The sequence below is a fragment of the Meleagris gallopavo genome, chromosome 3 (assembly GCF_000146605.3).
Source record: "Meleagris gallopavo isolate NT-WF06-2002-E0010 breed Aviagen turkey brand Nicholas breeding stock chromosome 3, Turkey_5.1, whole genome shotgun sequence".
NCBI lineage: Eukaryota > Metazoa > Chordata > Aves > Galliformes > Phasianidae > Meleagris > Meleagris gallopavo.
In genome coordinates, this window is record NC_015013.2 from 44982813 (window position 1) to 44997004 (window position 14192).

General features: G+C 41.5%; 1 protein-coding gene across 1 annotated transcript; it reads right to left on the reverse strand.

Moving 5' to 3' along the window:
- Positions 1-716: 716 nt before the first annotated feature.
- On the reverse strand, positions 717-13010 carry CIDEA (cell death inducing DFFA like effector a). Its single transcript, XM_003204953.4, has 5 exons — positions 12892-13010; positions 10095-10251; positions 9740-9886; positions 7772-7953; positions 717-4872 (listed from the first exon to the last, which is right to left on the reverse strand). Exons 1-5 carry the CDS (start codon positions 12927-12929, stop codon positions 4740-4742), a joined length of 657 nt encoding a protein of 218 aa, XP_003205001.2. The 5' UTR covers positions 12930-13010; the 3' UTR covers positions 717-4739.
- Between the last annotated feature and the right edge of the window lie 1182 nt (positions 13011-14192).

Here is a 14192-nt window from a genome sequence, read left to right on the forward strand (position 1 = left end):
TGAAGCATCTGAGACCAGCTTTGTTGGGCAAAGGATAGCCCCTAATCTCTCCATTCTGAGGCCACTCTGCTACCAAAACCTTGCTGTATTGGATTTATTTTGCACTCTCCTAAACTAATAAGTCAGATTCTCTCCCAGGAAGGAAAAACTGTTCAGTGGTCAAGCTCTGTGAAACTGTCACTCAAGCTGAGCACAGGATGTACTCACGGGGCAGAAGCATCCTAGATTCACACCACACTAACATGCTATTGCTCCTTACGCACAAGTTAATTTTGGATTAGACAAATCTAATATTTCACAAAGTTAAATTAATATTTTTATGCAGTCAAAATGCGTGCCATTGTAGCTGCAGGTAAGGAAATACTCTACAGTTTTTTAAGTCATTTCCATGAGCCTTTTATTTAGTGAAAAGAGGCAACTCCTACCAGCTGTTTCCTAATCCCCTCCCTCTCCTGTACTGCGTAGTGTGTAATCTTCTGCAACTTTGGTAAAAGATGGAGAAAAGCATTCCTTTTGTGTGAAAGGAAACATTCTGCATGGTTTCTCTGAGGCCAGAAAGTGAGTCAGCAGTAGAGAAGTTCAGAGCCACATAACAGCATCCAGTTACTTCACTACTGCAGTCCAGCATTTGGGAATCTCCTGCAGCAGACCACATATCCATTAACAATCATGATTATTTCTGGAATAAGTTATTCTGGAAATCAATAGAGACAACATCCAAAGCCACAATTTAACTTTATTCATGGACATTTATGCATTTCCTCAAAATTGGCACCATGTATCAGAAAAAATTGCCATCACTCACATCATTCTCACCCACCTCAGTTTCCATAGCAAGTTAAACTACTGAGTTCTACAGTTTTGAAATGGTAAAATATTATATTTTCCTTTAGCAGAACATCAATTCTCATGTTCATAAATATCTTATGGCAAAGTATAGAAAGTAGTGATAAATGTTAAACCCCACAAGAATTATTACTATAACTGAAGTACACTGTTAATTATGTTAATACCTTCAGTAATGAAGCATTAAGTTCAAACTCCTTTGTGCTTTGGCCTTAAATTTTAATTAAAGAAGTTTGTGCCTTTAGTTCAAGTTCTATCTCTAGAAGTATGCTGAAATGATTCAGTTATAATTCTAGTCCATTACAAACAATCATACGTTCACATTTAGAATTACCAACATTTCCTAAATAGTTAATGCCTACCTCCCTACTGTGCTGAAAAAGCTTCCAGCCCAAAGTTCTGTTTTTCCTTTCTTTAACCCCTCCCTTTCCTACAGATAAGGGATTGGGGTGTTTCCTACAGCATATTCCTAATGCTCTAAGGAATTTAGACCCTGCCTTATCCCCTCCCCCAGGCAGAAGAACCCGTACTCCTATTTCTCTTGAAAGAATAGGAAAGGTGCAAGAAAGCAACTACTCAGTGAGTTTGTGAAAGGAAGGAAATTAAGTAATAAGTTATACACACACAGAAAAGCTATTAGATCCTTCATTCTAGTCATGAAAAGAGCAGCTTTGTTTTGCCTGCAGAGCAGGAGCAGTGCCTGAGTCAACAAGACCCAGTACTTCAGTGAAAATTCCTTTTTTGGTAACTACAGGGTACGACTTGGTGCATTGTTAGTAAGTGATGCAAAGCAACAGGGAAAGAGGGTCAGGGCAAGCAAGGAGGGAGAAAACATGTTTCATGCTTTTGAAATTTTAGTGTTACCAGCTTTGCCTGTAACAGTAACAAGTGCAGATTAGGGCTCTGGGAAAAAAAAAAAAATAGAAATACCAAGTAGAAAAGCTAGTTTCACCTGTTCATACCAGCAGAGAAGAGCCTGTGCTTTTAGATTTTGTAGCTTTCTGAAAATCTGTTAAGTGTTGTTCTCTGCTGTGTACCACATACAGCTGAAGTAAAAGCTACACATCTTAAGCGAGCTGTTTAAAAAAAAAAAAACCCTCAAACTGACTCCTACTCAGGAAAACAAACTCCTCTAGGTTTGACCAGAAGCCAAAACTTTATCTCTGCATAGTAGTTGTTACAGCAGCAAATATCTTCTAAATACTAAATCTGTGGCAAAATCCAGATTCAGAAACAATGGAGTAATTCCACAAACTCCAAACTTTCCAAGACACTTCTCCCACCCTGAGAAAATATCAAAGCTACTTTCTTCAGCTGTTTGCATTTGAACCACAGGGAGATGCTCTGGGGTGGAGACTGCAGCTCACATGACCTTCAGCAACTCAAGCATTAAGTGGTAGGCTGCCAAAGAAGCAGCTGCTTAAAAACATTGCAAATTCATGTTGAGTTAGTCTTTTAGTCCTACAGTAACACCATTGGAAACTACGGAGTGTTAGCTCTGTGATAACTGCCTCTGGCTTTAGGAGGACAGAATTTGAGATCTGCATGGTTCAGACTTGTAAAAGCCTTCAAATTGCAGAAAGTTTAAGAGGCAGATGAATGCAGTATTGAACCATGCAAGTATATTGTTTGCTTTTTTCCTACATTGGTGTTTCCACCATTAGCAACATATATATTCCTAGAAACATTACATTACATGTAGAAAGCTTTGACGTGGGCTTGTTTAAATGCAGTAAATGGTCCTTAAAAGCTGAAAGAGTCAATGGTTAATGACAAAGTCCCTGCACTACATCAGCTAAGTGCAGTTTCTTGATAGAGGGTAGAAAAACTCCAACAGTTACCACAGTAACAATCATGGTAGGGGTAAGGGAAAGAACAACATAGATAAAGTCTTCATTTTAACTTAATCTTTCTCTCATTACCTGCTGAGTAGTCTGTTTTCTTCTGAAGGAAACATAACAGTGCTGCAAGGTGCAGACGCTCTTCCATGGGAAAAGTGAGTAAAATAAGCCAGTCCACCCCTTGCCTGGAGCCGCATGCCTCACTACCCCTCTCTCCTCCAGCAAATATTCAGAAGTGTATGGGAAACAATAAATCGGGGGAAAAAAGCCACAAAGTTTCTTTCTTAGCTGTCTACTCATTTGTAATATCATTACTGAAGAGACAGGTAGAGACTTAGCAGACTTATGTCTATTAATCCTTTTAAGATTGATTTTAGGCTGCTTTTCACACAACAGTGATTTGAAAGATGCAGCTCCAGCTGGCTAAAAATCAGATCCATAAAAGGAAGGCAAAAAAAAGCATATGAGAGTGAAGCTGGCAGATAAATGTGTGCAATATTTCCATGTACTAGTAACATTTGAAATAAAGAGATCCAGCTTACAGATCAAAATGGATCCCACCAAACATGATGCTTGGTCATCTCAATCCATCTGTTCTTCTTTTAGCATATCAGGCTTTCCTCCAACTAATCACTGCAGTTGATGTAAGTGGTTAAAGGACTTGTGTCTCTGCAGAAGCATAGCAAGCACCCTGGAGCCCGTGTTGGTCCCTTCCTCTCCTACTTGTTCTCTTCCCTGTCACCACAGTTTCTCTTCCTTAGTGGCACTTGCAATCAGGTAGAATATTTACCTGCATGTTATCTCCTTAATGGCTTTCAGTCTTAATAATGTAACTTATTAAAATTCATTTTAAGAAAGCAAATAAAAACCTCAGAAGCCACACCTATGAACAACAGGAGTTGAACATTCCCCCTTCAACAACAGTGTCTGTATTTTGTCGCAACTGCCTACCACTACTTGTTTTCCCATTTGTGTTCGCAGTCAAGGAGATCCTTTCCAAAAACCAGTCTGTTCACTAAACTGTATAAAGCTTTTTGGACAATTATATCTGAAGGTTAAAAACTTTTTCCTTTAATATAGTCTGTATTATGAGACTAAGACTGCAAATACCCAGTTTTGAGTATACGTTACACAGAAGATAAGGTCCTGCTGTTCCCCTTGAACACAAGGACATCAAAATCCAACATTTCAAGTGCAGCTTGGAATGTAGTGTCATCTACATGCGTAGCTGAAGAACAAAACTTAAAGAATTGGAGGTTTAACCCCTGAAGAAATCTTCAGGAGGTTTTCTGTAAGCCATATGGATGGCCCTATGACAAGTTATTCAATGCTGTAGGGCAGAGTGGGACATCGGACACAGTAAAAAAAATATGTTTTTCAACTGGTATAAACTATATTAACCAGAGCTTCCTATAGACTTGAAGAACAATACAAGTAGTTATAGAAAGTGTTTACTTGTTTTAAGGGAAATAAAGCTAAATTTTAAGCTTCTGCATAGTAATTGTGCTTTGTTGAATGAGACTTCATGACAGTATTCAGTCACTGAACCAGTTGTATTGTATATTCCTATTACTAGAAAAAGAAAATAAGTACACTTCAGCATTTTGTACCCCAGTGCCAGCTGGACACTAACACCAGCAGCGTTAAGGATAAAACAACAACAACAAAAAAGGACAGCCCTATCTGTTCAGAAGGCAAGTAGACAGCCACAAAGAAAACAAACCATGTTTTGATCAGCGCAAGGAAACGATCCATTGGTTACAAAGCACATGTTTCCAAATAATCTTATTTTCCACCAAGTTTTTGGGATAAAAATCTGCCCTCTCTTCTTCTTTTGCCCAGTCATTACGCACCCATCCTTTTGCTGTGTTAAGAGCCCACGAACACCAAACACTTATTTTACAACTAAGGCCTACAAGCATTCCCAAATGGGAAAAAAAAGTTAGTTCACCTTAGTGGATATCTCCCTACTAAAACATCATTACATTCAAATTTGGGCAAGAGAGCGTCCTTAAACAAAAGGATCCAATATCAGAAGTGCTGCTGTGGTCTCTACTTGTGTTGTGATCTTGTACAAGTGGCATCTTCATCATATTCACCCATCAAATGCAACATGTATGTTCCAGTATAGAGAAGAAACTGTCCAGTTATTTGTGCCATGTGGGATATTATCTGAAGCACCTTCCTAGAAGAAAAGCCATTTGTTAAAAAAAAAAAAAAAGTCAACAGGAAAACACAGCCCAAACTTCTCCCATCTGCACACCTTAAGGATGAATTAGGCAGATACATTTAAGAATTCTCTTATTCCTTTTCAATTCTGAGAAATTCATACATTCTTTAGAGCAAGTACTTCTAAGGGCATTGACTGACAGAAAATTACTGAATTTAATTTCTACTGTCAGTAGAATTGTGCAGAACTAGAAAACACATTTAACAAATCAGTCTGTCATCCTGTTAGGCCTTCTGGAAAACTATCACTCAAACCATCAGAGCATCACAGAAGATTTAAATATGCCCAAAAGCCCAGCAGCATTCCTGCAGTATGTATGAATGCTTACCTTCAGGCCAGAAAGTAAGAACACTGCATGCACCCCAAAGCTACAGATCAGACTTTATTAGCATTGAAGCTGAGCAATTGCATTACATTGGGTGCTCAACAGCAAAACAAGTGAAGCCAGCCAAGTTTACGCTGTCCAAACTGCAAATATTAAGAATTCTGTTCACAGCTGTGTCAGTTTTTAACACATGAAGTATCAGCACTCAGATATATCACACGGTGGAATCTGTACAGATTCATAAATTGAGATCAGGCAAGTATCAGAAGTCTACAATACAGACTATGGATCACCACAGGATATCTAAGGAATGGAAGATAATCATATCTGAGTGGTCATTTATTCAATTTCGTTGTATCTGTTTTTATCTTCTGGTCTCCATGAAACAATGGGGACAGTGCTGAGAAAGATATTTAAGCCTTGAAAGTAGGTCCTCAAACATGTGAGGCTGAAGCACTGGGGAAATGGTATACAAGAACCAGAACTACATCAAAATTGGAAGGGGATCAGTTTCTGAAGGTACCAAAATGAGACCAGTGTTCTCCTTCTAGGGGATCTAGGGGGAAGATTTTCTGCTAAGTAAACAAGCAAGGGGGTTCACAATTGCAATTTACTTCTCGTTTGAGCTCTAGCAGAGAACATAAAAGTTATCTTCTTATAAATTCAGGTTCTTGGGTGTTTTTTTTGTTTGTTTGTTTGTTTTGTTTTTTTGCAGTGTGCTAAAAGGTTTACAGTCAGAATCTAATGCTTCAAAACTGTTGATTATTATGGGTACATAGAGTCTAGGAAACCTTTAAAGAACAGCATACCCTTTCCTATGCTTCCCACAGATATGCCACATTGATATGTCCTTCCCTCCACAAGACAGTGCATGCCAAAGGGCCACATAGCCACAACGAAAGCTGCACCTGGTGTCAAGCTTTTGAGCAGCTGCAGCGTGTCACTTGTACTTGAGACCAGTTGTCACTTAAGCCATGGAGGAAGTTATTTGTTGAACTGGACATTTGATCCTTTAGTTGGACAAGACAGGAGAAACTCTTAAGGGAAACGGACTAAAGGGATCTGGCAGGTTTTGAGCCTCTCCACCAATGAACAACTGCAGTATTTTGAAGTTGTTTCCCCTCACACTCCACAGGTGAGCTCAGAGGGAGAGCAGAGTTAGCAATTTAGAACTCATTAGCAGAGAACACACTGAGAATTGAACACCACGTGTCCCTGTTTAAATGGCAAGTTGAGAGGGACTGCCTCACTGTAGTATTTGAAAGCACCTCAGGTTCTTTCCTCCCCCTGCTCTTTGCTAGTGGACTGTTTTCCCACTGTTACGCTGGCACTTCCCCTTCTACTCTTTGTAACATAACAGTGTTCTAGAAGAATTTCAGAGCTATTTCAGCTGTTTGCCAGCACTGTTTCTTTCTCACCAGCTGCGCTGTGTTGGCAGCAAGGCAGAACTGTCACTTAAAATTCTCCTTAACAGTGCAAGTCCTAGTGCTGACACTCATCTTCATAACAGCTAGAAATCAGGAGTTTGTTCTGGCTCAAGAGGTTGACAAACACAGGAACTGCAGGAGTGCAGCTGTTTGAAGGTAGATGTTTGCTTTAAAGAGACTAGTAAGACAGTACTGTACATGAGTGTAGTGTACAGCTGCACAGTCACTGTTGTAGCCTCATCTACAGTTATACAGAACCATAGCCTGAAAGAAGCAAGGATCACCTAAGCAGAGTGGCAGAGGTCTGAGACATGGAATGAGATCAGCATTACAGTGCTTAGTATCTGCATCAATGAATCTAGAGCCTATTTGAAGACTTCATAGTAAAGATACGTTGTTTAAGTCAAGTAAAAACTTTGCTTACAGGTATGTAATCTACTTTGTACAGAGTAGATCTGGTACTCAAGTAAGAGTGCAGTAATTACACCCTTGCATCTCAACCAGATTGGAATGAATCAGCTAGGGAAATCCAGGGCTGTTGCTTTAACAGCTGTCAAAATCAAAGTACAGTATCTCTGTGAAGGAGTTTAAACTCAAGAAGTTTTCTTCAATTGGGGCAGCTGGTTTTGACATGGCACTGACTTTCACAGTTGAAAGCAGTAGGCAGGACAAGGTGTTGTTATTCTGCACTTGCACGAGATGGTGTTTCCAAACAGCCTGTTTTACCAAACCTACAATTCACTACACCTCGGTCCTGTAGAAGTCAGTGGTCTTTGCTAGGCTTCTTAGAGGTGAATTTGGCAGCCAGATTTAAGACCTCTGCCAGCAGATCTCCAATTCCTCTCTTATTTAATCTCACTGATGTTCCCCACCAATGAGCTTTCTTCAGCACACTGTATTCCTTAAACAAGCCAAAGAAATCTGGGGAAATCCTCTAAGGAAAAGAGCATAGCTATACCGGGCAGCTATTAAAGGAAGACTGGTTGGATGTAAGAATTAATAAAAAATACAAAGTCTATAAATATACTGGCTTCATAGAACTGATAAGCAAACAGATGTTACATTAATGCCTATGCCTGATCAGTGATGGAAGCATACTTACCGCAATATACTTTTTGCTCCCATACACTTGATGTCATATGACACTGAGTAGATCTCATAGAAGGTTGCCTTCACATTTAAGCAGCCAATAAAATCCTTAGGGTTCAGCTTGTAGAGATCAAACGTGATGTTAGCTACTCCCATTTTCTTCTTTTGCCTTGCAGGGACAATTCCATTTCTTGTCTAATAAAAAGAAGGAGACAGTTTATACCATAAACCAAGGAACTATAGAAAGACAGTTGTTAATGGTGCAGTTCTTTGGAGGCAGATCACTCACTCCAGTCTTTGGAGTTGGTCTAAACAATCGGGACACTGAATTAACAGGATGTTAGGTTCTTTCATTTAGGACAAAACACAATATTGATCAGCAACCTTGGAGATGCTACAAAGAGTATATGTTTCTCAGGTAAAGTAAAAACTTTGCTTCCTGCAAAAACAGTCAAGTTCTCATTTCAAATCCTGACTCAAAACACTTTTCCTTCTTGCTAAAGAATGACAGTAAGAGGGGATCACTACAGATTAGGCCTAGGTTTTAATACTGAATTTACGAGGAAAAAAGGAGTATAAAAAATCATCTTCAACTTGAAATTCAGCCTCTTGCAGTCCTTTTTCAAGATTGGGCCATTTGCTTCAATAAAAAAAAAAAATAGTAAGCAAGACCCATATTTATAGAGACATCTAGTGGATACATGGGTTACTCAGCACATTCGGTTCAAGGTTCATATCCTAGCAGCTGCCAATCTGCCTTATGATTGCCATATGAAGCAATAAAGTTGTGCAAGATTGGGGCTTTTTATACTTGTCACCCCAGTGCTCAAATAGCACCACGATAAGTTAGTCCAAGTTAAACACTATGGTATATCATTATCTAGCAATTTTATGCCTGATTTACTTTTGATAGCCTCTGAGCTCCCAAGTCCAGCAACTGGAACCCCATCAATAAAAGTTTTGTAGACACAGTTGATAGCATATGTTCATCTCCCATTAGCAAACAGAACATCTGGATAAAGCATGACAGAGTTGGTGCTACCATCCAGATGACAGCTGAAGACAGGCAGCACTTACACTTGTCCTGCTGCCATGCCAAGCAGGACATAAGGCAAAGGACAAAGGAGCAAGGTGGGGTCACATCCTGGTTGCCACAACTTTTGTACCCTTGGAGCTCAAGACCAAATGTGGCAGGTTGATAATTCAGTGAGACACCTTGGTGAAGCTGCCCCCACTGCAAAAGCCAAACAATGGGGCCACACGATTGAGCTATGCACGTACAAACAAAGAGCAGGCCTGCTTATAACTGAGTGAGCTCTGCATCTGGTAGAAGAAATTTTGATACTAGCTTTCTAGTAACAACTATTTCACTGAAGACACTTAGGAATTTGACCATCTTATTAATGTACCGGTAGATACACTCCTTCACTGAACTGGACAGAGTGCACACTTTTAGAAAATCAAAGCTAGGCAATCTTGATAGTTCTTAAAATATGTCAAAGTATAAAGACCAATGTTAGGTTCTGATGACAACATTTAGCTATTTGCAAGATTAAATTCAGGCATTTTTCTAATCTTCATTATTGCAAACAAGGCAAAACTTGTCTTATACTGCTTAATTTGGGCATTTTCTGTCTAAAATTAACTTAATAGATAGTATTTTTAGCTTAAGGCAATGGAAGTCCTTATTTCTTGAGTCTGAACATCTCAAGAACTGTTATTTCTGGAGCTTCCTAAAAATAAGAGCTTTCACCTATTTTATTTTTTTTTCCAGTTGTAACATGTCTGCTCATGGCAGATCCTTGTCAACAATTTATGTCCAAGCAAGAGACAATGAATAGAGTGATTAACAGAGAATTGGTACCTTCCCTTCTTTAGGGAAAGTTTTCTTCCTCTTCTCTCCTGTTCCCAAGAATTTCAGAGCAATCAACCTCTTCCCATACACTTCTGTTCAAGTAGGAGGGAGACAGGGAGCACTTACTTGTGTCCATTTCTGTCCTTTCTCTAGAACCATGAAGTGTGTGTTATCATCCAGGGACTGAAAGAACTCTTCTGTGTCCACAACTGTGCCATCTTCTTCCAAAACCAGAGTAATTGTGCCAGCAGCTATAAGGAAAGCTTCCAAAGTCTGCAAAAAAACAGCAGATGATAGAATTCAAATGGCAGCTCCATTAATAGGATTTTTTCTCATCCTTTAATACTTAGATTGCTTATCTGCTGCATTCTCCTGAACTTCCCCTCTAGTGAAATTCAGAAGAACACAGGTCTGTGGGTTGCCTTCCTGGGTTACTGTACTTCAGTATAAATTTCAGCCAGAGTGGGAATGTTTGCTGTACCTTGCTGATGAGTTCTTGCAGGCTGCTTGCAACAATTCCTTTCCGGCTGCTTCTGGAGGCATTTGATACACGGAAAGGTCTCCCTGCAGGCATGAGAGGAGGGAACAGGGTCTGTTTTGTTGCTGCTCCCACAGATGCTCCCACGGATACCAAAGATCTAAGATAAATAAAAATTCAGGGTAGTAATAAAAATACGTCAAGTACTGTGAGAAGGAGGACTGTTGAGTTCAGTACATAAGTACATTAAACAAGTAATTCAGAAGTCACGGCACATTTGCAGAGCTTGCTCTCAAAAGCAAATACCACATAGCCCTATAGGAAGTTGTCTCTGAACCCTCTCTTGCCAGTGACATTTGAAAACACTTCTCCAATGAAAAACATCTCAAGCAGATGTGGGCCAAGTTGCTGCTCAGTTCAGCTGATGTCAAGGTTGCAGCGAAGTCAAGAGGCTTTAACACTACAGTGAATTAGAAAGGCAGTGGCTCTTACTGCGTTCAGCCATAGACATCACTCTATTTACCTTCAAGACAAACACTCAGAGGGTACACAAGATTAATCTGACTGTGCATTAAGATGAGTTTCCTTTATGAAGACTGAACATATTAGCCACATTCAAAATACAGAGCTGGAATTCAAGTGGAACTTTCTGAAAGTTACGTTTGACTTGCAAATTGCAAAGGTGTTTATAAATACCTACAGACCACAGAACTTCATTTAGCTTTGAAAATATCAAAATAAGGCTTATTCACGCCCTAACGTATCAAAGGAAGTCAAAGGCAATGAAGATCAAAGAAAAGAAATTGGGAGCCTGCTTGGGTGCTGAGAGGCTTGAAGAATTGAAACAGAATGCCAAAAACCACCACCTGGAAGACTGATTTCCAGCAGTCATGCCTTTTTCACATCTCTTTTGTGGTCTTTAGGCAGACTTTCAGGATACACAGAAAGTCATTTTGGTGACTAGCTAGTGAGAGCTTCACTCATTAACTTTTTCCTGCTCTCATTCTGAACCACTGTTCCACAAGTCTTTGGGATATTACTTTTCTTCTGTATGTCACTGGATTTTGGTGTTACCTATCAATTGGGCTGGTGAGTTTCATTCCCATATTTCAGTGACATGTACACTAAGGTGTTTCTTTTCCTAAAAAACTAATAAGCATTATTGGAGCTCTCATTTATTTTTAAAGGAGAGGGATGTTCAAGTGTTATTTCTAGCTGAACCTAATAGCTTCTAGGTAGTACTGTCTGAGCTCTGTCTCCTCTGGCTTTCACCAAATATACACATGGCATAACAGAGCAGGTATGCGTGAGCACTCAGTAAGGGTTGTAGGAACCAGATTAAAAACCTAAGCGTTTTCCTCCTGGAGGAGGACAAGATGACAACATAGCACTGATGGCATTAACTACCTCTCCATAGAAGAAAAATGTTGTCAGGGTGTGTGTTAATCCCTACACTTGACTCCATGAGCAGTGCCCCAACCACCCTGTCAGGCTGCAAGCAGTTCCCAACCTGAATCACTCCAACCTACTCCTCAAGTATGAAATGCGTCCATCTAGCTCTGCATCGCTGGACACCTACATGCTAGAAGTGCAATGCTCAAAATTCAAGAGACAGCACTTTCAGAGCTAGCACAGCCCATCCCCTCTTCACACATATGACAACTCTTGTGTAAACAGTCACTTGAGTAATATATATAGCAATACTACCAAGATATATATATATATTTTTGTGAATACCGGTCCTGTTCTCTTTCACTACTTAAGCCTTGTTATTATTTGTAGAAGACAAAGCATAAAGAAAGAAGTCAAATCACACATCCTGATGCAGAAGCAAAAGCATTGGGGACACAGCTTGAGGACTTGAGATCTTTCAGGAGCAAGGGTTCATCTCAGGCACCAGCAGAGCCAAATAGATGCCATGCTTGTAGCTCTGAAGAGCCTTCCTCTGGGCTCAAGAACCACGCATGATCTTACACTACTGTCTAATTTTACCAGAGGAAAGAAGTAAAAAAAAAAAAAAAAAAAGGGCTAGTGAACCAGGACTTATTTTTAGCTCCAGATTGCCACCTCACAGCAATCCAGGACTCGAGTAGCTCTTTGAGGCTGATGCTGTTTCACCCATGTGCTCCAGCATTACCCAGCTGGCCCTAGCTCAAGAGAGACCTGCAGATGCTGCCCCAAGCACTCAGTGCAGCACCAGGGCTAATGAGACAGATTAATTCGTTTTGTTTTTTTTTTTTTTCTTTGGAGACAAAGAGAGGGATTAAAGCCTGCCCTGAGCCCTGGACACTAATTTCACTTGTTATCTCTACTTGCAATATATCTCATATATTTGTCTAAGAACATGGTGCAATGGTCTTTGGGTTTGGGAACATTGCACAACACGCAGGGCTTCATAATATGGCACAGTCTGATTTGTAGGTTAGAGTTCACAGACAAATGACGGTGACAGCATCAACAAAACAAAACAAAACAAAACAACAACACAAAAAAAAGCCAGAAATCAGAGAGGAGTCTTTGACTTCTATCAGATCACAGTCGGTTTCTCTGCTAAAACCTAACATCCCAGAAGAGGGGCTACTCCTAGGGGCGCTCGTGAGGCACATCGCCGGACCTCCCCCCACGCAGCACACCTGAAATGCGAACACAGACACGGCACTGCTGCCGTGCTGTCAGCCGGGACGAGCTATAAACACACGCGCAGAGAAAGCGCCCTGCACCCGCATGGAACCGCGAGCCCGGCACCGACTCCCACTCCAGGCCGGCAGGGACGCGGCCCCGGCCGCACACGCTCACTCACCTCAGCACCGAGCCCACGCAGTCCCGCGCCACCTCCATGGCCCAACCCGGCCGTGCCGCGGGGCAGCGCCCGCCGCCACACTTAAGCGGGAGCGAAGCTGCTCCGCCCCTCCGCCCGGCCCAGGGGCGGCCCCAGCAGGGACGGGAGCGCGGGCCGCGCTGAGGTCGTGCTGGTTTTGGCAGCCGTGGTGTTGGTCTGGCGTAGCGGTAGATGCGAGGCGAAGTGCCGGAGATGGAAGGTGGTTCTCCTTAAGGCTTACTTAGAAAAAGATTGGGAGCAATTTCTTGTTTCGTGTAGAACTGATTGGCAGCTAATAGAGCAACAGCAGGAGCCAATCTCATTTGAAGCCTTTAAGCATTAGAGCAAATCAACAGATTAAACTGCTTCAGCTTCTGATTTTAGAGCCTGGGAATAAGCTTACAGCTTGGATTAATGTGTGTAGTGGCTTCAGAGGAGGCGCTTAGCCTTCCTGGGGCCGAGGAGCAGCAACTTGTGGTTACGGAGCAGGTTCAAGTGCAGTATTTCCTTATTATGTTGGCCTGTGGGCCAACAAAGTTTTTCTTAGCTCAAAACCACACAGATAAAACTAGCATGGGAGCCCCAGGGTTGGTGCTACATGATGCACTGATGCAGGGCTAGCAGCTCCCTGTTACTGCCCATCAGAGGTGACAATCCAGAGGTCTCCAGGTCCTAGGTTACAGCTGGGTCACACAGTGGCCAGGATCACTCTCTGGCCCAGCCTGTGCAGCACAGAAGAACCACTCACCATATTTCTTCACTTTCTGGTCTTCTTTCAGCACTCAGCCAGACCTGGCTGGATGTCCTCAAGCCTCACCTTTGGAACCCTTATCAGCTCTAAAAGAAAATAATCTTTTAACCCAGGGCAAATAATCTGCTTTGCTTGTTTTAGTGTTGTTTTTTTGTTTTTTTTTTGTAAGCATATTTTTCCAACTCAGAAGGAGTAAACTTCCCCCCCAATAACAAAGCTCAGACCTACAGCCTTCCCGCTATGAACCGAGCTCAGGCTTTTATCTCTTCCTATTCAGGCTACTTAGGGCTTACAGGTGTGAGGGTATCCTTCTCCACCGTTAACCCCTTCTTTTCCTGTGCTCTAATACATGTTGCTTAGATTAGATGCTAGGAGGAAATTCTCTGCTCAGAGGGCAGTGAGGCGCTGGCACAGCTGCCCAGAGAAGCTGTGGTGCCCCATCCCTGGAGGTGCTCAAGGCCAGGTTGGATGGGGCCCCGGGCAGCTGAGCTGCTGAGTGATCCTTGGCACAACCAAAATTTTTTGTGCAGAG